Source organism: Erigeron canadensis, chromosome 8, assembly GCF_010389155.1.
Source record: "Erigeron canadensis isolate Cc75 chromosome 8, C_canadensis_v1, whole genome shotgun sequence".
In the NCBI taxonomy this organism is placed as follows: domain Eukaryota; kingdom Viridiplantae; phylum Streptophyta; class Magnoliopsida; order Asterales; family Asteraceae; genus Erigeron; species Erigeron canadensis.
The window spans coordinates 35,073,975-35,101,163 of NC_057768.1; the positions used below are offsets into that span (position 1 = coordinate 35,073,975).

At 32.7% G+C, this 27,189-nt stretch overlaps 3 protein-coding genes and 1 non-coding gene across 4 annotated transcripts; 3 read left to right on the top strand and 1 right to left on the bottom strand.

Moving 5' to 3' along the window:
- The first annotated feature begins 6,939 nt into the window (after nt 1–6,939).
- Nucleotides 6,940–12,105, top strand: LOC122578178 (probable GMP synthase [glutamine-hydrolyzing]). Its single transcript, XM_043750084.1, has 5 exons — nt 6,940–7,696; nt 10,343–10,400; nt 10,508–10,591; nt 10,677–10,818; nt 11,575–12,105. Exons 1-5 carry the CDS (start codon nt 7,156–7,158, stop codon nt 11,947–11,949), a joined length of 1,200 nt encoding a protein of 399 aa, XP_043606019.1. The 5' UTR covers nt 6,940–7,155; the 3' UTR covers nt 11,950–12,105.
- A 990-nt stretch (nt 12,106–13,095) lies between these two features.
- Nucleotides 13,096–16,029, top strand: LOC122578286 (stromal cell-derived factor 2-like protein). The gene is made up of 6 exons (XM_043750211.1): nt 13,096–13,480; nt 14,320–14,460; nt 14,587–14,727; nt 15,091–15,140; nt 15,278–15,407; nt 15,828–16,029. Exons 1-6 carry the CDS (start codon nt 13,358–13,360, stop codon nt 15,918–15,920), a joined length of 678 nt encoding a protein of 225 aa, XP_043606146.1. The 5' UTR covers nt 13,096–13,357; the 3' UTR covers nt 15,921–16,029.
- A 1,707-nt stretch (nt 16,030–17,736) lies between these two features.
- Nucleotides 17,737–19,899, bottom strand: LOC122578147 (40S ribosomal protein S12-like). The gene is made up of 5 exons (XM_043750042.1): nt 19,840–19,899; nt 19,111–19,147; nt 18,558–18,852; nt 18,045–18,110; nt 17,737–17,953 (listed from the first exon to the last, which is right to left on the bottom strand). Exons 2-5 carry the CDS (start codon nt 19,116–19,118, stop codon nt 17,894–17,896), a joined length of 429 nt encoding a protein of 142 aa, XP_043605977.1. The 5' UTR covers nt 19,119–19,147; nt 19,840–19,899; the 3' UTR covers nt 17,737–17,893.
- A 1,798-nt stretch (nt 19,900–21,697) lies between these two features.
- TRNAT-AGU lies at nt 21,698–21,771 on the top strand. Its single transcript has one exon. It is a non-coding gene; the product is annotated as a tRNA-Thr (tRNA).
- The last annotated feature ends 5,418 nt before the right edge of the window (nt 21,772–27,189 follow it).

The following is a 27,189-nucleotide window of genomic DNA, read 5'->3' on the forward strand; positions in this document are numbered from 1 at the left end:
TTTTCGAAGCCGAAGAAATTGCTTCGGACGACGATGATGATGAAGATGATGGATCCATATGATGAAAATATGTTAATATTTGTGTTTGAAATGAGAAATATAGAGTAAAAATGGTGTTTGGTTGTGATTTTGGTGTAATAGGTTCGGCCCTTTATATAGAAATTTTTTAAAAAAAAAAAAGTTTGCCAGACTTGTCACAAATGGTCCCTGGAGCGTCTTAATTTGCACCGACAGTCCCTTTAACGGTCAAATGACCGTTTGAAAAGTTTCACAAATGGTCCCTGTCTTCTCCAACTCTCCGCGAGATACATACTCGCCGGCTACATCTCGCGCCCAGCTCCCCTCATCGGCAACCGAAGCTCGCTCTATCTCACGAGCTCGACGCCAACTCTCTCCTTCATCTCGCTCCGGCTCCCTCCCCCCTAATAGGGGTTAGTTAATTAAAGTCTTGTGATGTGAGTTTGATGAAGAGTGTGCAACTGTGCATAAATTTCTAGACGTTATTACTAGTAGCTAGTATAAAATTTCTAAATAGCTAGCCCTATATGAATGTTTTACCATCTAGTTTTTTTTTTGAAGAGCATGTTTTACCATCTAGTAGATACATTAGTATATAGGAAAATGATTTATCCTCCTAAAAAACTAGCCTAAAAATCTTCCTAATAACTTTAGCTTGTGACATGTGGATACCATTAATTTTATTTCCTAATCTATTAAGAGGATTAATCATTTTTCTAGTATATATACTAAAAAGCATGAATCGGTTTCCGTGATTCACTCTTTTTTAATTGTAAATGCGCCCAGTTATAGTTGGAATTGGATGATCCGGCCTAATGGGCCCTCCTTTTATTTGCCAACATATTTAATTCACTGAAAGTCTAAAACAATATTGTATAATCCGGCTAATATGTTTCGTTTGCGTTTATAGTTTTCATTATTTTATGACATATACGAGGATTTTATGTGTGGTTAGTATATACTAGGCCAAAGTACTTTTTTCGTCCCTGTGGTTTTCGAATAAGCACTTTACATCCTCACCGTTAATTTTTGGCTAAAATCGTCCCTGTGGTTTGCATTTCGTCCTTGGGTCCGTTAACCCCCTCACGTGCCTTGCACGTGAGGGGCATATATGTCTTTTTACCCATTTGTTCCTATGGTTAAGTACAAAATTCGTCCTTATGGTTTGTCATTTTTGCATTTTTCATCCTTGAATTTAACAAACTTTCAAACAAAAATTTAATCAAAAATCAAAACAAACTCAAATCAAAAACCTATATATACACCTACATATGAGGATCTAATTTAATACCGGCCGGTACAACTAATTTAATTTATTTTATTTTTTAAAAAAAATGTTATAAAAGTTACTACAATATAACGAAAATAGTCAAAATATAATTAGAATTCACTAAAAAAAACAAATAGGTACTTTATAACAAATTACAAAAAATAACGTTAAAGTATTGTAATAATAATTTTTTAAAAATTCAAAAAATAAAAAATGTGAATACCGGAAGTACCGGAACGGTAATACCGAAAATATCAGAAATAGTTGTAGCGGGGTATCTTCCGATACCGGTATTACGGGTATACTACCGATATTTAAAATATTGTATGTACGTGGTTGCATTTGAAAGTGATTGAGCATATCCTCAAATGTAGGTATATAGGTTTTTGTTTTGTTTGGACTAAACTGGTACGGTTATTTTTGTTTTTGAAATTTTTTCCTGGAATTGTTAACGGCGAGGACGAAAAATGCAAAAACGATAAACCACATGGACGTTTTTTGCACTTAACTCTATGAAAAGACGAAAATGCCCCTCACGTGACTTGCATGTGAGGGGTTTAACGACAAAGTTATAACGGCAGGGACGAAATGCAAACGGCAGGGACGATTTTAGCCAAAAGTTAACGGCGAGGATGAAAAATGCTTATTCAAAAAACCACAGGGACGAAAAAAGTACTTTGGCCTATATACTAATTGTTCCGGTACATGATCTTTATCTTTATCTTTATCTTTATATATACTAAAAGACAACTGACCTAACATCTTATTAACCAATCATAAAGCTCAATTTTATGAAAGTAAAAATTGATGATGTCATAATTTAATCCTATTAATTATTTAAAGATTTTAGTATTAATATTAAATATTTATTAACTAATCTATCTATCGAAATCAATTCAATAACAAAGTTATTCAATTCTTATTATCAATATCTTAAAGTGGGTTTCACTTTTTATCTATCGATATTAATTAATATTTTTTTAGTAGGTTGATATTGTATGACCATTAAAATAAAAACTTAAAACCAACTTCAAAATCAATTGGGAGAAACAAATTTATTCTTCTTCCTGTTTATATCTATTGTAAGTATTATCATTATCTTTCAAATTGTATGAATTCGTATTTCATTGATGAATTGATTATGTGACTATTTAAATTGATTAGCCGTGTGAAAAATTGATGACAAGATGTATTTTGTATATTTATACTAATTTTAATTTAATTTTTCAGTTCTATATTAAACTTCAAAAATTTTCAGTTGGTACACACTTTATTAATGTTTCTTTCAAATATTTGTTTTTTTTTAATAGTTGTGTCATGTTTAAGAACTTATTCTTTGTAATTATGCAACCAACGTTAAGATATTATTTATTTGAAAATTTGTATAAAAGAATCTTTGGTACACCATTCACCTATGATTTAGCATTCAATACTTGCATTTGAATGTCTCAATTTATTTTTAAGTCTATTTCTACATTTAACGTATAAGTATTATTTTTTCCATATTTTTCTTATATTCATAATATTATAAAATCCGTGTATCTGATACGGGCCTAAAATCTAGTTTGTACTAAAGAACAAAAGATATTTATATATCATGTTATTTTCATTATTAATTGTCGTACAATTTTTGTATGATTGCTACACGTTATTGTCGTACAGATTATGTTATTATTACCGATATATTGTTTTAGAAAATTTAGTATAATTTCACATATTATCGTACAAATAAGCATTGTCTCTTGGGACACGCTCATGTGATAAATAAGAGTGCAATAAATGTAAAACGTTGGCTTTTTCATTTATTTTTTTTCCATGTTTTGTCACGCTTTCATTTCTTTGATTTTACATGTTAACGGATACATTAAACGTAATGTCTCCCGAGGCAACACCCGGGTGACATATCTTGTTTTCTTTCTATATCACAACCATATCTTCATTGAGCATCGACGGTCAGATATGAGTGTTTTTTTTTGTTTTTTTTTTGTCGCTCTATAACACAAATTTCTAATAATCTCACGTAAATTCTATCATATTCTAATATGCAACATCTATACTACGACTCTACGAGTATCTAATGAAAAGAAATGTCTTTTTTTCTTTTAAACATCTCAATCTTTAAATTACCTTTTTTTACCCTTAACCTTTTAACACCTATATCCTAAACCTTAAAACACATTTACATAAACCAAACATCTTCACACATATCTCATATTTCACAAGTGTCCATTTTCATTAATTATGTTATTCTTTTACGTCAACTACCCTTACATTAATAACTACACCGTTAATGTCACCATCTCGTTGCCGCTTTGTCGCCGCATTACGCAGGTACCCCTCTCGTATATGCTGGTTAGTTTTAACATATTCTGAATCTCCTTTTCTATTGTTTTTTCTTTTTTACAGTGTATATTATTATGTATAATTTTTTGGAGGTTGATTATTTAACTATTGAATAAAATGATGGTTTTGACTTTTCGATGAGAGGATTTGTAAAAAAAAAAAATGCTCTCTCTTCTTATTTTAATTATCCTAATTTGACTTTCAAAATTTATTTTTTTGAGAAATTGTCACAATCATCCATGTGGTTTGCTTGATTCGCATTTTCATCCCTGTGTTTTTTTTAATCATTAGGTGTCCATGTACTTTTCATTTTCATTGTCAACCGTCCCTGTCACTAACAACCGTTATTTTTCATCCATTAAACCACTCATGGTTACCTTTTCCCACAGAGACTATTTGTGATAAAAATATTGGATTAAAAAAAAAAATCTTTGGATTCCTTCTCCCACACAACTCCGACCACCACTTCTGACCGGTCAGCCACCACCTCCCACCGCCGGAAACCGAGAACCACCACCCGACTATGGTTATCGAAACCGAAGAGAAAAATATAATAATTGAGTATGGTGAGTCTTGATTGAAGCTTGAACGTCTCTTCTTCTTTCTAAACCGTCGTAAGGTGAAGGTAGTCCGGTGGTGCGTGGCTGCGAGATAGAGAAATAGAAGGGAAAAAAAAAATATTAAGGTTTTTAGAGAGATTGATGAAATAGGTTTGTTTAGAAGATCGATACTTAAGTTTCATACTTTCCTCGGATGTTATGGAGTCGTGTAGTGGTGTCTAGAAAATGAAACAGCAACAACAATTGCGGTAGAGCGGCGAAGCAACAACAGCGACGGCGGTTCTGTGGTTGTGATTAAAGATGAAACCCTAATTATTGTTGGGGATGATGGCCAGAGTTTTTTTATGGTGTAAATGAGCGGCGGCAGGAAGTTGTAAGGGTGGCCAGAAGTTTGGCTGGTGCTGGGAATGAGAGAGAGAGAGAGGAAGATGATGAGTTTTTGTCTTTTATTACAAATAGTCCCTCAAAGACTTTTTATCACAAATAGTCCCTATGGTTACAAACTGGACGAAAATGCTCTCATGTGCATTGCACATGAAGGGTTTAACGGATGAAAACTAACGGTTGTTAGTAACATGGACGACTAGCAATAAAAATGAAAGGTACAGGGACACCTAATGATAAAAACAAAACACAGGGATGAAAATGTGAATCGAGCAAACCACAGGGACGATTTGTGACAATTTCTCTTCTTTTTTTAGCTTTTACCGTAAATATTTTTGTATGTATTTTATAATATTTGATGAAACTTATATTATTTAAAAGTGCATTAAAAGTCTGATCCATTTATATATTTTATATTATATGTTATACATAATGCAACAAAAAACAATTAAGGTTAAAGCTTTAAAAAAAGAACTTTTTAAGTTAAACTAAGACACTAAAATGAGACGGAAGGAATATGTACTGGAAAAAACATCAAAATTTTGAAATTTATAATGTTGGAATAAAAGAAAAATTTTGACTTTTCAATAAAACGATTTGTAAAGAAAATATGTAGAGGAATCCTCTTAATTTATCGGCTAAAATGCGTTTTAGTACCCTCAATCTATGATGCACCGAAACTCCAAACAGGTAGGCGTACCCGTTTCAAAAACTCCATGGGAACGGAAACTCGTACGAAACGCGTCCGAAACGTTTCCTTGAAGTTTCCATATATACCAAAACGTTTCTGTGAAGTTTCCATACCGTATCCAATTAATATTAGGGTTTCAATGAGTTTTTTTGTATTCCAAAAACGACTTCTATCTTGCGACTATGCGTACTCCCAAACACAAACCAACTAAATTATACAATTAAGATCACCATTAGACTTTTTCTGTTTCAAAATTGATTATTAAAAATTTAATCCGTGATCACCTATCACCATCAAACATATATTATAAAATTATACATATATAATTTTACATAATCTCTGAAGTCTCAAGTCTCTCTCTATATAAAATCAATATATTTTATTTTTTAAAAATTTTTTATTGCCGTATCTTTGCCGTACCCGTATCTTAAATTTTTTAGTTTTGCCGTTCCCCGTTCCCGTGCCGCTTTGCTGTATCCGTTTCGGTGCTACATAGCCCTCAATTTGGTTAACTAGGTGATCTATTACCCTAAATTATTAAAGGTGTAGTATAGTACCCTAGACTTGGTTAACAAGGTTTTCTAATACCCTAACTCACTAATCTTTTTAAGATATAACATCAATTACCAATATATTTTATGTTGTTTATATATACACTGGTTTTCTAAAAAAATACTTTTAAGTTCAAAATTGTAACTTTAAATATAATAATGTTAGAAATGTTGTAACTATGTTAACAAAAAGTATAATATTATAAATAACATATTAAAATTAAAAATATGGTTCAATACAGAATATTAAGTTTATATATATATATATTAAATGTTTTTAAAACTATATACTTATATCACAATTTAAAACAAGTATGGAACATATTATTGTATTTTATAGGTTAGTTTTTTTTAACTTGATTAATCACATCAGTTAATAAAACTTTAACAAGAAGGTGATTATTTATTTTGTACAAATATTTTTTTTAACGAAACTACCTAATTATACACATGACTATTAATTTGCAAATATTTAATTGTAATTTCAAGGTTTTTAGTAATAGTATAACTTTAATGTCTATTTATTATAATATTAAAATATCTTTTTTTAAAGTGAATACTTTAAAATTTTATAATCATGTTTTAACATATACTTACTGCCTTTAGTTATTATAGTTTGTCAAATATATTTTAATATAATATATTAGTTAATTAATTTATATAAATTTTTAAAAGATTCATTAGTGAGTCTAGGGTAGTAGAAAACTTTGTTAACCAAGTCTAGCCTATTATACTACACATTTAATAATACAGGGTAGTAGAACACCTAGTCAATCAAGTTAAGTGTACTAAACTATATTTTAGCCTAATTTATAATCTTAAAAATCCTCTTGATTCATAAGTTGATAACATGTGAAAATTCAAACCTATAAAATTAAGAAAAAATTAATTGAAATCCACTTATTACCATTTTCCAAAGATTTTTAAGAAAATTAGTTACAATTTTAGGAACCAACACACCAAAAGCGTGACAGTAAAACAAACTTTTTTTCAGTCTGTGGCTTTGTCTCAAGTCTCAACAGGTGACAGACACATTTTTTAAAAAAATTCAAATTTAAATTCGGAATATTATATTTAGAATTTTTAGACTTTTTATAGCAGCAGTCCAGTCATTTAACTTCATTTCTTCTAGAAACATCATCATCAACTACTACTGAGCTCCGCGCCGCCGTCATTGTCGCCGCCGTAGATTTCACCGCCGCCCTCATCATAGGGTTCTGATTGGTACATTTTTAGTTATACTCATAAAAAACTTTCTATAGCTATATGAAATCACTTGATTCATCAATTTCTGAGCCCTAGATTACCTTTTAGCTTGAATAAACTGTTGAATTTTGAATGTCGGAGCCGCCGATGGACTGTACGGATTCGGAATCACGGCCAGTGTTAGGTCCGGCCGGGAATAAGACTAGATCGGCTGTTGAATTGCGTAAACCGGCGGCGAAACCTAAGAGTAATAAAGTAGGTAAAAATGAGGAAGTTAAGAAAACGAATGTGATAGTGAATTCTGCGGTGTATAGTCAATCAGTAACGACTCCGGTGCCGGCGGTTTTGAGGCAAAAGGACTGTAAGGTGTTGAAGTCGAGTTTATCAATGAATGCTTCGTGTTCTTCGGATGCTTCGTCGGATTCTTCACAGAGTAGAGTGTCTACGGGGAGGATTAGTCGGCGGAGTGTGACGCCTAAGCGATCTGGTAGTGTTTCGAGAAATGGAAAAGTCGAGAGTTGTTTGAAAACTGTTTCGAAAAGTGGAAGAGTTGAGAGTGTTGGTAGAGGTGATAAGGTTGAAAATGTTGGCGTGGAGAGTGATGGATGTTTGGAGGCTTCACCTGATGGCTCACCGGGACGGAAGAGATGTGCTTGGGTGACAGCGAATACTGGTATATCATTCACTCAATTATCTGAGCTTACTGATATTTTTAACTATATATGTATGTATTATTGTTGGAAGTAGAAAATGTAGCTTTTCGTGGACGCGTAGGCATTGAGATATTAAATTGCTTTTATAACTGCTTATGATATATGTCATTGATTTTGATTCTGTACATTAGATATTGTTTTGTGACAGTTAAATGTACATATCTGAATTTGATAACAAAACTATGTGAAGGTGCCTTTTAGCTTTGATTAGTACATTGCTTTTCAAATTCCTGCCTATATAAGGAATTACAGATAAACGTATTTATGATAATCTGAAATGTACGTTAGGCTGTTAGGGGAATCAGCTATGAGTCTTGGTGGTCATGTACTTATGCATTTGGAGGATCTTAGCTGAAGTCATGGACCCACTATTTGGAGCTCCTGTAGTTTCTGAAAGGGAAAGCAACAAGGGCTTACGTGGATGGTTGTATATTTTTGCTATTATTAGAAATTGAAACTTGTTTTTCACCCGTTGGTCAAAGAGTACTTGATGTAGCAAAATTAGGAATAAGGTAGCTAGAAAATGGAATTTAGTGGTGCAAAGGTTTGATCTGTTCTCTCTGATTTAGTGATAGTAAATCTTATATATTGGCATGCATATGTGTGGTCATTTAAGATTTAGGTTGCAGATTACCTTTTGGAGATGAGCTTTAATTAACTATAGGTACCAACATGTTTATTCACTTCGTTTACTGCTCTAAACCTTGTTATGATGAAAGTTTATATGTAGACACCTGAAAGATGCTCTTGCAGATTCTGCGACTATAGTTAAGTAATACAAATCCTCGGTAGTCGTGTATTCTCAGTTTTCAAAGACGTGAATACCTTTGCATGGATATTGATCATAAGTGAGATATTGTTTATGAGTATTATCTTCTCGGAAATGCAGGTTCTAGATTGGAAGTACTACTTCTTTAATCTTCTTACTAGGGTTGATGTCTTTGGTTTTCCGACTCTGTTAATTTTTGTTATTCTAAGAATCTCTTTTAATTAATTGGTCCATCATTAGCTGCTTTGTAGATCATGTTGAGAAATTCTGCACGCTACCTTTTGTTACCTTATATACCAAGTGCCAATGTGGGATTTTGTACTTCAATCTGAAATAATAATGAAGCCATATCTGGTATATAGATATAGTATACATGAATATGAATACTTAATGTAAGGTGATTCACTCCTAGAAACTCATGCACATTTTTGGTATATGTGGATACTAAATGTTAGATGATGCACTTCTAGAGTCCTAGGAACGCATGCAGTTATAGGTAGACGGGCTCTCTTTACACTCTCTCTAAGATTCTGCGACTTTTTTATAAACCTCTTGCTTGATGATTTAGACTACGGTATCAGACATTTCAGTGTTTATAGTAAAATGTATGCATGTGATAGATTATTGTAGATAGTTTAGGATCTTGCACGATAGAACTGGTTATGCTGTTACCTTTTTGTTGATCTTTTCGATAATGCCTTAAGAGTCGTTGACCAAGTGACGAATGTAACAAAGTTGATATTCATAACCTATGACATACCTAATTCTTCAGAAAATCAGTTTTGCAGGATAATCTTGTGTGTCATATCCATATATGTTTATAATGTGCTAAAATGCATGCTGCTCAAAGCTTAAATCCTTAAACCACTAAACCAGTATTGATCTCATCTTCTTTAATATTCCAGTAGTCGTCAATCTAAAACATACGAAAAATGAAATCTTGGTCAAGCATCTTTCTGCATCGTTATCATTATTATTGTTATGGTAGTAGTTACTGGTGCTGTTATCATATATTGATTTTATTCTCTTTCAGCTTTTACTTTTCCTTGAGACTGATAAAAATCTCTGACATGTAACCATTTGTTTTCATTTCAAACAACTTGGTATATGCTAAATCATCATTTACGGAGTATGATTTATGGCTGGTTATTTTGATGGATGTATGGTTGGGTTTATGGTGGAAGTGTCTTGTGCAAGGCATATTTCACTATGTAGTTCTGTGTGCTTCTTTAAAAACACATAAAGTATTACTAAGAAAGTAAGAATTACCTATGCATAATTTAATACTAGGCCAGGCTATAAAAGAAGATGGTGCTTGTGATGGTTGATACTGAACATAGATGTTATTTACAAAATAATTTATTAACTACTTGAATTTTTTGGTATCCAAAAGGAATAAAACCTCCTAAGACATTATCAAACGAACTAGAGTGCTATTGCAGTAATGTAGTTTCTATAATGATATTTATTATTAATTAAAATTAAGTAAGAGAAGGGAAAAAAAAGTGTTTGACACCTGTCTGCCTACCCCTTTGGTCACCTATTAAAGCTATATATGTTAACATTAGGCATCATTCGTAGATACTTGTGAAAAGGACCCAATCATGGTTTTGCTCTATAAGTATAAGAACTGGTTATGTGGCTCACAGCTCATGGTCCTTGAATAGAATACTCTGCAATTTCCTTTCCATGTTTGTTGTATATAATTTCCTTTTCATGTTTGTTGTAACGCATCCTGTAAATTTTGGAGGTTTTTGATTTCACTTGAAACTCTAACCTGCATTCGTTTTTAAATATCTTTGCAAATATTTTCCTGATTTGTTTTTTTCTGTTGAAGATCCTGGTTATGCTGTTTTCCATGATGTAGAATGGGGAGTTCCAGTACACGAAGACAAGTATGCAGCATATGATCTTTTTTTTTTGTGTTTCTTATTGTTTCTATAGGATATAATGAATTGTCTCTCAGCATTATTTGTCTTTGTCATTGAATGATATCTTTCAGGAAACTATTTGAATTGCTCAGTTTATCGACTGCATTGGCTGAACTCACCTGGCCCGGTATACTGAACAAAAGGCATTTATTTAGGTACGGACTTTAGTTTTTACTGGAAGAAATTGCATTTTCTGTGTGATAATCTTACTAATTTAAATGAAACATGATGTGTGTACAGAGAAGTGTTTCATGAATTCGATCCTATTGCTGTCTCAAAATTAAATGATAAGAAGATAGTAGCACCAGGAAACCTTGCGACTTCTCTTCTTTCAGAACAGAAATTACGAGGAATTATTGAAAATGCACGCCAGTTTTGCAAGGTATCTCTTTTTTTTTTTTTTTTGTAAAGTAGGAATTGTTTTCTCTGTATGGTTGAGATGACCAATGATAATTGATTCTTCTTTTCGATGTTATTTTTTCATAGCACCAAGGGAGGTTTGTATTTGTGTTTTGAAAATGATTATTGCAACAATTCACGATCAAATTTAGGTTTCGCCTCAAAAATCAGTCCTTACCTACTACTCAATACCTTATTACTTGACTAGCGGTGGCCATAATGGGTTGGTCGGATATCTGGTTTGGGTCAAACTTGGTAGCTATGTGTGGTTCTAAACGGGCAGGTTGGGTTGACCTGAAACCTATTTCGCCCATCTTTTCTATAAATAAACGTGTCATATATTATTTTACAAAAGCTTTATAAAATTCAAAAGAATATAATCTGTTTTAAGGAAACGATTTTAGAGATTCATGAACATGCATTTTGGGTGATTTTTGGCCTGAGTTAAACCATTCAACTTTTGACCTTAAGATATCATAATCGAAATCAGGTTTGCACAGTGTAGAAAAAGGAATTTTTGCTACTTCAGGTTTGATGTGCACATCCAAACATCTCCTAGTAAGTAGATAGAAAGGAAAACACTCATCTATGTAGTCAATTCAAACAAAGACATTAAATTACATAGATAGAAACCTCATTAGATCAGTGTACATAGATGGAGAGACCATCAAACAAGATTTTCATGTTTGGTACCATTACACCATGTTTCATCTTTCCACATGCTTTGTTAATGATGCAGATAAGTGATGAATTCGGGTCCTTCGACAAGTACATATGGGGTTTCATAAACCGTAAGCCTATAGTCAGCAAATTCCGCTACCCTCGTCAAGTGCCAATCAAGACATCAAAGGCAGAGTCAATTAGCAAAGACCTGGTTAAAAGGGGTTTTCGAGGAGTAGGCCCCACAGTCGTTTACTCTTTTCTACAAGTGGCCGGGCTTACTAATGACCATCTTGTTAGTTGCTTCAGGTTCAGGGAATGTGTAGACGCAGGATCCGTTAAGGATGTATCTGATGAATGTCAAAATGGTAAGTCTGATGGAAGGCGATCCGAGGAAGGAAATGGGTTGGGGCTAACGAGGGTTATTGATGAATTGCGTTTATCAGGTGAGTAGTTGCTGAGGTTATTTGTAATGCAATGTGGGAACAGCAGGTTATGTGTACAAATTGTTGTATTAATGGTGTTTCTAGGTTGTAGATCAAAATGCACATACATGAAAATGATGATCGTAATGATGATGATGATGATGATTGTGAGATTTTATTCTTTACACCGTCTTTTGCTTAATCCATATTGGTTATTTAAGGCTGTCGGGTATCTAAGCTTAGGTGTGGAACACTCACGTATTGGTTTTTTTAATCCATAAAAATCATGGGGCCCATGCATTTATTCATTAAACAAGAAATAATAAAATATATGTATGTGAGGTAACCACATCTAAGCTTAGGTGCCGGACAACCTTATATTCCTTTTTCCCTATATAATATATATATATATATATATATATATATATGATTTAACAGAGATTGATGAAATCTTTACGCATAAACAGTATAGTTGATTTGAGTTATAAAAGCCAGGCGATTTATTAGGTTTTAGTGTTTTACCGTAAAGTTTAGGGCTCGTTATGTGATGTCTAAGCGTACGTTCTAGAAGGTAGAAACTTGAGGTTCTGTTCATATACCAAAAACAAAACCGTAAATTTCTAGCTCATTTGTGATATTAGATTGCCCGTGGGTCTTACTTCTTAGGATCCATCATAGATCTTAACCCATCCAAATTCATAACCATAAGTTCAATTCATTTGTCAGATGTATCACTAAATAATCTTATCATTAGATGTGTCATAAGATAATGTTATCATTTACCAATTTCTATAGTACATGACAATCTTATATACACTTTTACAATTTTCAAAAAAAAAAAGAAAAAAAGAATTCTTATTCAAACTTCCCATTGTTTCAAAATGTTTAACAGAATTTTACTTGACCTCCAAGCCATCGTACCATAATGGTTTTGGTCATAGATAGTTTATACATCTGAATTAACAAAATTCGCTTTGTGTACAATTTACTTTGGGGGAGACAACTAAACCATAGAGGGTTAATGTTGAGAAATGAATTAAACCTTCAGAAAAAGACGAAACTACCCTTAAAATTGCCCAAACAGCACTCCAAGGATGCCATGGCATCCACCACGTGGAACAATACTATTGGTTTGAACACATGTAACATACTCCCCTACTTCAAAGACTTCTTTGTTCTTAACACAATAACACACATTACACATATACATACACACAAAGTTATCTCTATATTCCGGCCAGTGATTACTCACTCCGATCTTCAGCCGTGGCTTCTCCATCACCGTCAGGGCAGCAGAACAACAACCTTTCACGGCGAAGAACATCGTCGGCGCGTGAACCTACTAACACTACACGGATCATATACAGAGAAACAACGTCGTTATCTGAACCGGATCCGGTTTGGCAACGGACGTGGTTCATCGGAACATTACTCGCGATGGCTGTTTCGTTTTTCGGTATCGCTATATTCATGTTTCTAACTTTAGATTCAGATTTTTACACCTCTTCATCATCATCATCATCGTCTACAGTTTATGCTGCCAATTCTGAAGGCGTTGAGGTAGATTTTTATATTTCTCTATATTTTTAATTATAATTTTATTTTATCAATTCTTTTTTTGTTGATGTATATTGATTTATTATATCAGGATGTTGATATTATAAATTGATTGATGTTTTGTATGAAATTTGAATTTAGGAGGTTTAGGTGATATGTATACTAATTACCTTCCATTAATTGCCAATCTACAATTAGTATAGTGTAAATGCATATAATCGTTTTGCATTGGTTGAAAGTAGTTGAGTTGCATGGAAAATTAAGCTGCAATCAGAGTCAATAATTGCTAATGGAAAATCTTATGTTACAAATAAATGCTATGACAAATCCAAAAAACAACGTAAACAGTATGTAGGTAAATTTTTTATATTTACTTTTATTGTTTTTTACAGATATAACATCAGTCTGCCGTGAGAATGAGATCTATGTTTGTGTTTGTTCATCTTATTATCGTTAGATAGGAAAATGTGTTATTATAGGTGAGACCGTGAGGGAGTAATGCTATTTTGTTTAGTGATTGAACTGGTTGTACTTAGGATGGTATGCTATCAATACTTTAGGTTTGGAAGTGTTTGATGTGACTTGGCATACTCTGTAAGATGGAATAGTTGGATATATCATAGCTATTTAAGATATGATCAATCAGCAAACAATGGTCCTAGAATTACAATGGCTGAAATCTGAAACAAAATAAAGAATGTTGCAAAAGCATCTTTCTTGGGCTGTTTAGTTATAATCTATAGCTGGGGATTGAACAATCTTTATTTATTTTCATGTCTACTTTTTGCAACTTTATAAGTTGCAGTTGGGTTCACATCATTAAACTTAATATGTTGTGACAGATTACCTATGGGTCAGTGATCAAGTTAATGCATGAAAAGACAAAATTCCGACTACACTCACACGATGTCCCATATGGATCTGGCAGTGGGCAGCAATCTGTTACTGGCTTTCCAAATGTGGATGATGCCAATAGCTACTGGGTAAGATGTTTTCAACTCTATTTCAAATATTTAGATGATCATAAGTTATTTAATTCAGTATATCTGTTACTCAATTGCATTGCATTATATCTGATTCTGTGCTTCATATTGGTGTGTCAATACTAGATTGTTAGACCTGAGCCGGAGACATCTGTGAAATCTGGAGACACCATAAAAAGTGGTACCATCATTCGGTTGCAACATATGAAGACTAGGAGATGGCTCCATAGCCACTTGCACGCCTCACCAATATCAGGCAACCTAGAGGTGAGAGAATTGCCTCTTTATACAGTTTGCTAATTGTTTTCAGACAAATTTAAATTAATAATTGTAGTTATTATGTTTTCATGATTATACTGACTGCTTGTCTAATCTCCTTTGAAATATTGTAATTTTATTTTAATTTTGGGCTTAGGTTTAGTGGTTGGTGCGTTGGTGGTCACGCACTCACGCCACTGGCCTATTGATATGTCTTTATTCGACAACTTAATAGATTTATTAAAGCCCCAAACTCAGGTGTATAAAAAAATAACATAAATTGAAAACAAGCCTAATGCTCCTGTTTGGTGAAAGAACATGGCAACTAACATTGCGGCTGTTCATGCTCACTTGGTATTGTGTTTTATGTAGGTGAGTTGCTTTGGAGATGATGGTAAGTCAGACACCGGTGATTATTGGAGGTAAGACCTTCATCTACCTTTTTCATTTTATTTCCGTTTTATGTAAAATCTATCTATGTTGTAGATTTTACAGAAAACACACCTGAATACCTGATTGCTATTTACCATTGGGTCTGACATTTTTTTATGTTGTTAAGAGTTGAAATCGAAGGAAGCGGGAAAACATGGAAACAAGATCAAAGAATTAGGCTTCATCACGTCGATACAAGTGGATATTTACACAGTCATAATAAGAAGTATAGTCGTATTGCTGGTGGTCAGCAAGAGGTCAGTACCATTGTTCATATTACCAATTATAATGATATGATTCTACCGTGCGAGCGTGAAACGAGAACAAACCACTGTGCTTGTTCCTAGAATTGCATAGGAAATTAAATGTTGGTTAACTGAGTGTCACTACACTCCTTCAGATTTTGTGATGCATTATCACAGGCATTAGGCGCCAATTTGAATCCATTAATTAATGAACTAGTCAATTTTTCTGTGTTTATGTTCTCTAATTGGTCAAAAACTTCACTATAAAGGAAACTGGTCAATGAGACGGATAGTCACCCAAATTGTAGTTTTAATGGATATCACCTCGTAATCAATCATTCTATATATTAATACGTAATGACTGTAATAAAATTTTCTAATCATATCTGACGTGGGAATTTATAATTGTTCTAATGCGCTCTCATTTTTCAGGTTTGTGGTGTAAGAGAGAAAAAGGCTGATAATATTTGGCTGGCAGCAGAAGGCATATACCTTCCAACAGCTGAGAGCAAAGCATCAATGTAGTTATCCAGTTTTTACAGTTTTGGTTATAATTTCCAGCGAAGTGTACCTTATTTCTGCATTGACAGTATTGTTTTAGCTAATCAATTCCAGGAACACAAGTTATGATTTAGATTTTTGGAATTTTTGTGGACAGTCCACCAGTTACTATGTACAACTTATTTTCCGACTTCATCAATATTGCATGTAGATGGACCGGATGTCCAGAATTAGTCTCTGCAGTTTGATGATATCGTGAGCCATTTATTTAGCTTTTCTGTTCATTCGTAAATCGTAATAATAGCAACACAATGTGACACAATAGTGTTGTATGTCTCAACAAGATTGACACCATTAAGTGACAGAGTAATTGTCAACATGGTTTACTACATCCCTTACGCCTTTCCTTATAATGGTCCTGGTTGTGCGTCTTCACCACCAAGGACACCGGACTCCACTGGCATGGAGCGTCCCAAGGCCTGCGTCCCACCAATTAGTCATCCGCGAGAAGATTGAAGACGCACGAATGTGGGGTAGGAGCGGACTAATGTGGGGTAGCATGTGGGGTAGAAGCTTGTCTTATAGACAAGGGGAGTCCTGAGTGGTGTAATGCTGACGTGGCAGTGAAGAAGTCCTGATGACTCCTTTAAAAGGGAAGGCCTTTGTGTACCATTCTGCCATCTCTCTCAAACTTTTTTTTTTTTCTTAAACTCTTGCCCGTTATTCCTAAACATTTGAAATTAAACTTATTCAAAAAGAAAAAAAAAAGTTGAAATTAAACTAGGTAGTAATTTAACATTTGTGTTTTCTTGTGAGAAAAAATAGTACTATTAAAAGGTATCTTTTTTAAGATCAGAATTCAGAAACTTTAAATAAGATCTTACTATTGATAAAGAGGTTAAATGCTTAAAAGCTAAACAATTCAAATGTTGTGCTCGATTGATTCATCATCTGTGACATCTACCAATTCACTGTTTGCAACCAGTTGTTAATCATTTAAGTTCAACTTCGTGACGGTTGAACTCTGAAGTTTTGTCTTTCCAGGATTTAACCTTTGATGTTTCAAAGAATCAGTGTTAACCCTGAAAGAATATCCGATCTTCTATGCTTAAAAAAGTTATTTTAATTCCAAAACATTATCTTTTCTAAAATGCCTTTTTATCTAGTTACTTAAAAATGTTTACCTGGTTAAACACTTAAACCAACAAGGTCAATACAAATTTAAGAGCATAAATCATTAACATAGAAATAAAAATTTAAAAAAACAAAAACTTGACATAATACAATATTATTTACACATTTTTAATTTATGGTCAAAACATACACTGAAAACGATTTGTCTTTAACCATAACACGATGTGCAAGCAACAGCTTCATAACATTACGCAAGCCACAATGGCACACTTAATCATGCTAAACATAATAGTCGCATATTCCCAGAAGTTGTAACATTATTGTTCCACTTAACTTGCCGAATCATGTTGTAAAAAATTGTTTGTATTTAGTTTGTAAACATAGCATTTCTTATCACAAAAATCCTTCGATATCAACTGACAACCCAGTGATATATCATAACAAGTTACCAAACGCATAGTACTAGACAAACCATATGAAACCAATAACTAGGTCTGTACAGATTCAGGCTCAAAATGTGCACACATTAAAACCATTTATATTTCTATCTCGTATCAATTTCTGAGATATGTTTTCACATGCTATGTTATAATCAGACACCACATAACAATATAATAAACCAAAAAAATGCCAAGCATTTAGTAGAAAAGAACAGGCGTTGGTTGATGATTCAAAAAGCACAATCACATAAGCTGAAACCGAACACTTAAACTCCATAATCAAGATCTCATTATCTTTCAAGCAAGCATTTGATAACACCATTCAAAATTTTCTAAAACAAAGTTCCAAAACAGATGAAAAGGTAAATTAAAAAAAGTTTGAATTCCCATCACTGACTGATTTTGATTCATGCCACAAAGTATTTAGTGAGATTTCACATACTCCTGAACAATGTGAAGACCTTCAGTTTCCTCACCGTAATCCTGGTTAAGATATTTAAGAAACATTATTCATTAGACACTAGTATTTTAGATTCATATAGCACATTTTTGCAGTTAAAGCTTCGTAACTTACCCTAACAACAAGGCATGAGCATCCCACAACCTTTCTTGCCTTCCCTTCGGAATCAATCTTACATAGCTGCAAATTAACAAAATACTCAAAACCATTAACAGCACACACACACACACACATATATATATATGACTATCATGTATAAAACCATGCCTCAGCTTATGTCAAAACTAATTTCAAATCAATATGGAGCTCTAATGAGTCAAGTGAGAAAACTTCAGCAAAACAGTAAACAAGTAAAATGGGTTAAACGAGTAGAAAGCCACCAAAGTATATTAGAATGTATACAACATTTTTAACAGCTTTATTATAGCAAATTGACCATTGTCTTTATAACATAACATGTTCAATGCTAACTATAAATAGAGTAAACAAGGACAAACATCCCCAATCTGATTAGTTTTATCGGACATTGCAAAAACACTCGTTAACCCAAGCGATTGAAGTCCAACAAAGGAAAACAAAGACACACGAAGTTTTTTAAAAACAAATACATGATTAAAAAAAACTTACACCAGCCCACTCGCCAAGGGTCTTTGCAGCAGGAACTGTAACCAGGCTCACGTTGTGGTCAGCACAAAGAGCCTTGACCAACTTAAGGTAGTCAGGCTGATTGCAATCCTCTGCCAAAACACAGAGTAGAGCAGCATGTTTCTCAATAACCTTTGCAGCCTCGTGAAGTCCTCTCACAAGACCTCCATGAGCAAGTGACTTTCTTAGCACAAGTTGCAAAGCAGTCATGATGTCCATTGGCTCCCCAAGAGCAGGGGTGGCTGCTGGTGCCTCGACTGGAATAACAGCTTCTTCTCTGCAAAAAGAGATATATGGAGCAAATAAGAATGATAAAACTGAAATCAAAACCAGGTGTTTCAACCAAAAAAAAAGGAACAGAAAGACCAGTATAAAACTGTTTTATTACAAATGAGTTTTTAGTCCATAAGTGGAAACCGAAAACCATCAAGCTTAATTGAACATAAACCATATCCAAACCGACAACATTAGACGTTTTATTAATCAGAAATCAATGTAAAGTGATATATACATATAAGAGAAGTTACTAACATACCCTGCCATGTTTATAGTTGGTATAATCTTCTCTCAAACTGCCAATACAAGAAACAAGAGTCAGAAATTCAAATACTACATTACCGGGAGTATACAAATTTACATCATTTACACGAAATGCTAAACAAAAAATACGAATCGACCTCAAACCAAAATACACAAACCAAATTAGTCTACCGCTTTATCGATTATCTATATATGCATTATCACACTTTCTACTTAATTATTCTCTTTAGCTACAATCCAATACCACATTGTAATTATTCATTCGTCTTATAAAGATTCGTAACACGAATAAGACCAACACCACAAACATTGTTGCTCATTACTATGTGTCGGTGTGTGTGTGTGAAGTGTGATTTACAATAACCACAAATTTAAAAAAAAAAATGTAGCCACTAGCCAACAACACTTTCCAATGTACAGCACTATGATTAATCTAAAACAATATATTAACTTTCATAGATAAATGTTAATAATTCCAAATTTTGATAAGGTCTAACTAAACAAAACATGTATATATAATAAAAAAAAACACATTCACATAAATGTTTTCGTATAAAGACTAAAAGTTACAATCTATCTAACATGTGTAATGGATACAAATATTAGTATGTTACAAATTAATATTATATCTACAGATGTTCATGTCACACAGAAAAAATTATACAGGATACACATATACATACATCAAGTAAAACCAGCAAGATTAAATGTAAATGAAGAATACCTGATGAAGCTGCGGCTGTTAAAGAAAAAACACACAAAAAGTTGCAAGTATGGCGTCTGTTTACCAAACCCTAGTTCTTTATAAAGGCTTATTAATTTATCGTTTTAGTCCCTTATGTTTTCATATTTTTGTATTTACTCCTTTTTCTAGTTTTCTTTGCTTTATTTATAATTGGTATATCCTCTAAAAAATCCTCTTGATAATTAAAACTGTCGATTTTGACACGAACACATGTTAAAATGACATGACACCACTTGTTTTTAACATATTTTGTGTTTAACCTTAATAGGTTTTCTGACTTAATAGGTTTAAAATCTGTTAAAACATGTTAAGATTATAAATATATATGCAATAGTAAGAATGAATATTATAATTTGATATATGATTTAATATTAGTTGAGAGGTTTTATGTAAAATAAAATAAATATTAAAGATCACCGTGTATCATGAAAATCATCGTGCATCAATTGCTTCGTGAATCTTCGTGCATCAAATTTAACCATGGTTTAAGAGTCAACATCTTGTCTTATTCGTTTTACTTTAATACCTGTTTTACAATACTCAACCTCTTAGTTAAAATGTCTATGAACTTTTGTAATACTAATGACTTATAACATTTTGTATTGGTTAAGATTTGTAAAAACTTTTGTATCGTTAAAGATTTTTTTAAATATTCATTAAGACTTATATACTATGCATGTTAACATATTACTTAACAGTTACACCTGTTAATTTTTGTATGATGTTCATGTTTGGAAAAAAAATGACACAACTAGTTATAGGTCGTGTTCGTGTTTGACCTTATCGAGTTCGTGTCTTATCATGTAATGCAAACTCTACAAATAATCTACCTAATGTCATTAATACATGACAATATCTTATTATACTGAAATACCGTTGCTCTAATAGCTTATTAACTAATCACAACTTTCAATTTTCAAAGTTGACTTTTACTTTCATTTTTTGACTTTAATTTACATTTTTTTATTTTTCATTACAAATTTACACTTTTTAACCAATAATTTTGATATAATCAATATATTAATAGCTAATATATATCTTTATAAAACGTTATATCAAATTATATAAAAATAAATAAAATTTAATATAAACAATTCTGATAGACATATTATTTAAAAACCTTTTATATAAAACTTAGTTTTAATATATAGATCATTTCTTTGTTACTAAAAATAGTAAACTAAATTTTAAACCCTAATAGCTGTATATTTAATATTGATAATGTTGTATGCTCCGTGTATCGGACATGGGCTTAAAATCTACTCGTAGTTGACAAGTATAATCCATTAATTTTCTTTTTTAATCTCACTATTTGATAAAAACAAATGTCGTGATTATATAGTTGGAAAAATTATTTCGACGCTTTTTTTAAAATGATATCATCTCCTCATTTTTTAACATGGGAGAGAAATCGATAATGAGAGTTAAAACTAAATAAAGTTGGACATAAAGATAAAATTGTTCCATTAAAAAAGTTGTTATGTGAATCACTTGGTCCGATTCCTAAGTCTTTTAGGTTTCAACATATGAATTTAAGATTCGAAACCATATAGTTCTATCAAAAATTTTAAGTAATTCTTTAGATAGTCAATTGATTTTCTTCAATTAACTAGATGAATTACCATCAAGTAAGTATTGTTAGGTCGACAAATCAACAACGTTTTATAACTTCAAAATGTCTAATGACCAAAAACTAACGGTTAACACCTTGCGAAGTTATTCTATTAATTCAAAAATAATAACAAGGACAATTCAAAAGATTCAAAAATGTTAAATCCATATAACTCAAGGAACTGTGCTAATACTTAAGATCAAAACGAAATCATACATCAAAACGGCTTTCATAGCTCAGTTGGTTAGAGCACCCGTTTAGTAAGCGGGAGGTCTTGAGTTCGACTCTCAATGAAAGCATTCAATTTTTTTCATCAACTGACCTTTTTATAATACCAAATGTACTGGTAATGCATTGCTAAAAGCCCAATCTAGAGGATGTTAGTCCATCAACAATCACCCCCACTACCACTAGTTCACTAAATGGGCCGACATTTTCGAAAATAAGATCTGCAAAGAGGTTCATACTTTCCTATGTAAAGTGTAAACAGCTTAAGATAATGAATTTGCGAAGAGCTAGAGCATAAACAACCAGCAACGAACGTAACCCTCATATCTAGTTGCCATTATCGAGTTTATCTTAACTTAATAATCTTCTCAATACCACAAAATTTTGACATGTATAATCAACTCGTTATCTTTCTTTATCACCCATTTTGTTTCATCTTATGATTAGGAAGATAATAAGGTTGATAAATTAGGAAGATCTATCATTACTTTGCTTGAAAAGTTAAAAAAAAAAATTGTGTTTTGTTTTCTGCATAATAAAAAATTTTTTAACAGTTAATCAGTATTCGACATCAGGGAACACCTCAGTGTATAATGATGAAGCCATGCACGTACTCTAGACTACGAGATTAACTTAATAACTCAAGACCTATGAGAAAAAACAAGGATGCATCTGTCAGTTGAGTTAGTTTCAGTAGTACATTTGTTTATAATTCTGTTGATGTTAAATGTAATATACTAGATAATATCATCTTTGTTACAATCAATTCATAATTCTTACGAGTATTTGTTTCAGTTAGAAAATAACTACTCTTTCTGCTTTTCAGTTTTTGAACAGCAAGGACATGTCGGTTCACATTTTCAATTTTTTAGCCATATTGCTTTGAACCCATTCTACAATAGTGTTGAATAAATTGGTCGACACATAATAATATTTTTCAAGGCAGATTCATTAAATGTGAAAATAGAGCTCAATCGAATTGTCCATAAAATGAAAAAAAGTTAAAAAGCAAAGATAAGATAAACGATTGTGCTATATAGTGGTTTGGACACTCTGTATTACATCATCTTCTTTGATGAGATTCACTATATATAACTTTACAACGAGCATGATATTTACGCGTTGCGACGGATACCATGGACATGGTTTCTCATGTTAGGATTATCTTGTTTTTGACTTTTGATTTTTTGTCAGTTTGTGTATTACTTTCTTAATTGTTTGCCAAAAATTAAAGAAGAAAGTGTTTGCCAAAGAAAGAGAGATATAGAATATGGAAGAGTAGGGGTAGAAAATAATGGGTGTGTAGGGGCAAATAAGTAAATTCGCATGTCTAAAAAATTCTAAACTTTCAACGTCACCCAATAATTTTTATAAGGGGGTATATTTTTTTGAAAGGTGAATTTCATTGGAAACTTCGTGTCGCGATTCGACAGCGAAATGTCTAGCATACGTTGTCTTAACCGGGTCCGCTAAAGTGCTCCCTCGAAGTAGAAATGTCTACTTTAAATACCCGATGGGGGGAAAAACCCCTACTAATCCGCTCGAAGGCACGACGATTAATATGGATAAACCCTGCCCTCCCAGACTTGAGTCTGGGTATACTCAAGTCAAGTCCTCATAAATGGACTTAATTCCTATGTCCTCCCCAAGGTTTGAAATCAAGACCCTATGCAAAAGGGAATGGTCTTTCAACCATTGAGCTAAACCTCAAGGAATTATATAGGAGTATATAATGTATAAACTAACCCAGTTACAAAAAGAGTAACTTAACTCACTTGTCTTAAAAAGAAGATACAGATCATTATTATGACACAAAGGAGTTTAATTCATATATTTACATCAAGAAGGCGGCAAGTTTTCTTTCTATCGGGACATTGATATTTCTTGTTGAACTATTATCCGATCATACTTATAATGTACTCAAAATAAGCTTAAATCACTAATTCATTCTCTATGTTCCTTTCATATTTTGATTTTAAGACAACCATCATCTTGTTTTACGAGGATGTATCAACACTCTTGTTATACGCTTAGCCGCTTAAGCCATTCATAAAGTATCACAAATGTATGTATTTCTCGGCGTAACATGACATGAATCAAGTGCATAACCATTACAAGGCTCAAATGTATGCTATAATTCGCGATTAAGATCAATAACACTTGAATAAGATTTTGTTTCTGGATCTTTTGGTAGCATTGTATAGGAAACATATGTAGTCATCAATCCACATATATTATAGAGTTGTCACTTTTTCAAACAAACATGCTAATTAAATCTCCACTCGATAGATCTTGCTAGAGGTGGGCATGTATATATGGTCATACACTATCTTGTTCTTCAATTTCCACTTGCTCTCTCTATCTTGAATTAGAACTTGGTTTCCTCATCGGCTCATCGCAGTAGGTGTTTGACACCAAAAATGTCGATTAGTTTTTCTATAACTCTATTTCTACATTTTATTTCTATAACGACTTTTTTATATATACTAATGAATCCATCTAACTTATGTACCTAGCTTCCTAGTAATCAAGTAACTTAATAATATTCCATAAAGTTAAGACTTTCATTACACAACTTTCTTTATAATACACATACATATAACGAGTCGGGTGAGTGGGTGACTCATTCACTTGCAGGTAGCACTATCTGCTAGAATCTTTTTATGTGGTTGTCTTTCTTAAAAAAAATATGTATGAACTTCCCAACAATATTTAATTTCTTGATGTATAGTAACTTTCGCAGCTAGCTACCTTTTCTTTTAAGAAAATATTCTAATTATTATAATCATCACAACTTCCATATTTTTAAATTGACGATGAGAATGAATGAAACATTCTTACCTTAAAAATATTGTACGTTCACAAAGACATATTCCAAATTGTGATTTGTTGTAATATATTCGCACTATGGTGAAGATAATGCATACATGCCATACCTTACAAAAGAGACACATAATTTATCAACAGAATATGGGAACAAAAGGAAGCAAATAACAACAGCCTTAAAGCTATCTTTAATTATACTTTTTTGATCTATTACACAATCCATTTAAATAAAAATACTGATTAATTTTTTTATAAAAGAGAGAACATGTAGAACAAATAAGTTGTTAGCAATATTATTAGTGATTAATTGAAGAAGAGGGGGGGGGGGGGGGGGGGGGGGGTTTCGACGTTGGGAAAAGTGGGGTCTAAATTTTATTTTGATGTATGCGACCTAATCAGAATTTTTTGCGATTGTTTTCAAAAAAAAAGAAAAATCTTAGAAAGATTTGAACTTGTAACTTGAGGAACCATTAGTTAATTTTTTTAACAGTTAGTCGGTATTCGACATCAGGGAACACCTCACCGTATAATGGTGAAACCCTACACGTACTCTAGACTACAAAATGTAGACCATAAGCCGTTACAGGTGATTCAGGGAAAAAACCCACAGACTTGTCACTCTTAAGAGTCGACCCCAAGACCTGTAGGAAAAACTAGGGATATATCTGCCAGTTGAGCTAGCTTTATTTGTTAAACCATTAGTTAATTTATTCTAACAATGGATAATAAACAAAATGAATGAAGACTTGAAATTAATATAAAGAGATCGAAAACATTACCTTGGTCTGCTTATTATAAAAGGACAACTTTTTACCTTTACTACATTCTAAAATATTTGTTCTCTTCAATTTTTTCAACTAAGTCGTTGATAACTTCAAAATACCAATTTCTTTTGTTTACTAATTTAACATTTTTATCTAAGATACCTATAATACTTTTAATGAAATTATTTACAACATACATTTTTCAACCTTTAAATTAATAATGTCACTCTCTTCTACATCAAACACTTTTACACTAATACCCACTACCACCACCACCACCCGTTCGCCGGTTAATTGTTGCCATCGCCACACCACCGTATCACGTGGACATTTTTATAGTATTTATATATGAACGTTTGTATTTTGTTTAGCAAGTAGTGTTGAGAAAAGCTACCGGAGATGACCTATTGGCGTATAGTAGTCCACACATAATAATGTTAAAGTGTAGAGAATCGTTCCATTAGGAATTTTGGACATGAACCACCCAAGGTGCATGACACACTATTCGGGTATTTGTTATTATCATCTACGTGGTCCATGTTGTACCAACCTACCTACACAAACTAGAATTTTGAATTGAAGCCTGCGAATTTCTCATGATCATATCGTGCATTTCATCCACAACCCCATTTTTGTTGTTGCAAGTACATAAAACGTACATAATTATGATGCATAATTGTGCAAATCACATGAAATTAGCCGTGACAATTCCAGTAAAGTTTAATGAAAAGGTTCGATTTCTAGACAACAAAGGTGTTAACTAAGTAAATGTGAAAGATAGTTACAAAGATACGGGCCAAACTGTCAAAGGACGCCTAAAATGTATTGCTAGCTTAATATTAACCCTTTAAACAAAATTGACATAAAAAAAGTCGGAAAATTGAAAGAAATTGGCCTAGTGGTAAGTTAACCTAAAAATTTGGTGCCACACAATAACAGAATCGATGACGAACAATCTGAGAGGAAAAATCATAAACTTAGCATAGTAGGGCAACGGCGTTGGATTTTCCAACGCTGACTGAGGCGACTGGCCCAAACGTTGTCCGACGTTGATCTTACAATTTTTGGTGTGCTTGTGTAAACTATGACAAGTGCTATTATGCAATTTTATTTCCCCTCTAATTTTCACAATTAATTATGACAGGTATAAACATCATATATTTAAGCTTGTTTTTAGTCATATCACTTTAGACATATTTACCATCGATCAAAAAAGTATTTATAAACTCATTTTGATAGGTAATCTAACCTGATGAATCAGCCTGATTTACGAATCTGCATCAAAGTTATTTAAATGATAGGAATGTGATGTGATTTGGTGCATGAGAAAACAAAACAAACTCTCCATCAAAGACTAAATGGTTTGGAACCATTAGATGTTTAGGTTTGCATGTGACATAAATTAGGCCTACACATTCCAACCCTATTATTACTACTAGTTTTATTACCCTCTAAAGTATATATTGAAATGACCACTCGAAGTATCTCATGTCCTTGCCATCCATCCATCCATTCTAATGAGGAATCCATACATGTGTAATAAGAATTCTTTGTACTTCAACAATATTTCAAGTTTTAATTACATATTGTTACTGTATATCTTTACATGTAACTTTCTAACCATAGTGTTAAAAGATTAGTAATCTCTTATGATGCAATACACGAAAGAGCGGCCATCTTCATCTTGTTATCTATTAACAACAACATAAAAAATGATAACTTGAACCTCGTTTGGGCACTAATGAGAACTAGCTAGAGATTTATCATGTTGTCTCATCAAAAGGAATATAACCGAATGCCTAACTTTGCGTCTGTCATTGCAACTTCAATGCGATCCGTTATGGGTAGGCCTTTGTATTTGGTAAAACAAGAATTCACATGTATATGTTCCCTTTATAA

Bases quoted from the DNA above. Each gene is read 5' to 3' on its own strand.
- LOC122578178 (XM_043750084.1), top strand. From the start codon at position 7,156: ATGTCGGAGCCGCCGATGGACTGTACGGATTCGGAATCACGGCCAGTG. The intron at 7,697-10,342 runs GTATATCATTCA...TTTCTGTTGAAG, and splicing joins TTGGGTGACAGCGAATACTG to ATCCTGGTTATGCTGTTTTC. The intron at 10,819-11,574 runs GTATCTCTTTTT...TTAATGATGCAG, and splicing joins ATGCACGCCAGTTTTGCAAG to ATAAGTGATGAATTCGGGTC.
- LOC122578286 (XM_043750211.1), top strand. From the start codon at position 13,358: ATGGCTGTTTCGTTTTTCGGTATCGCTATATTCATGTTTCTAACTTTA. The intron at 14,461-14,586 runs GTAAGATGTTTT...TGTCAATACTAG, and splicing joins ATGATGCCAATAGCTACTGG to ATTGTTAGACCTGAGCCGGA. The intron at 15,141-15,277 runs GTAAGACCTTCA...TATGTTGTTAAG, and splicing joins GACACCGGTGATTATTGGAG to AGTTGAAATCGAAGGAAGCG.
- LOC122578147 (XM_043750042.1), bottom strand. The intron at 18,111-18,557 runs GTAAGTTTTTTT...GTTAATTTGCAG, and splicing joins CCCTTGGCGAGTGGGCTGGT to CTATGTAAGATTGATTCCGA. The intron at 17,954-18,044 runs GTAAGTTACGAA...TATCTTAACCAG, and splicing joins GCTCATGCCTTGTTGTTAGG to GATTACGGTGAGGAAACTGA.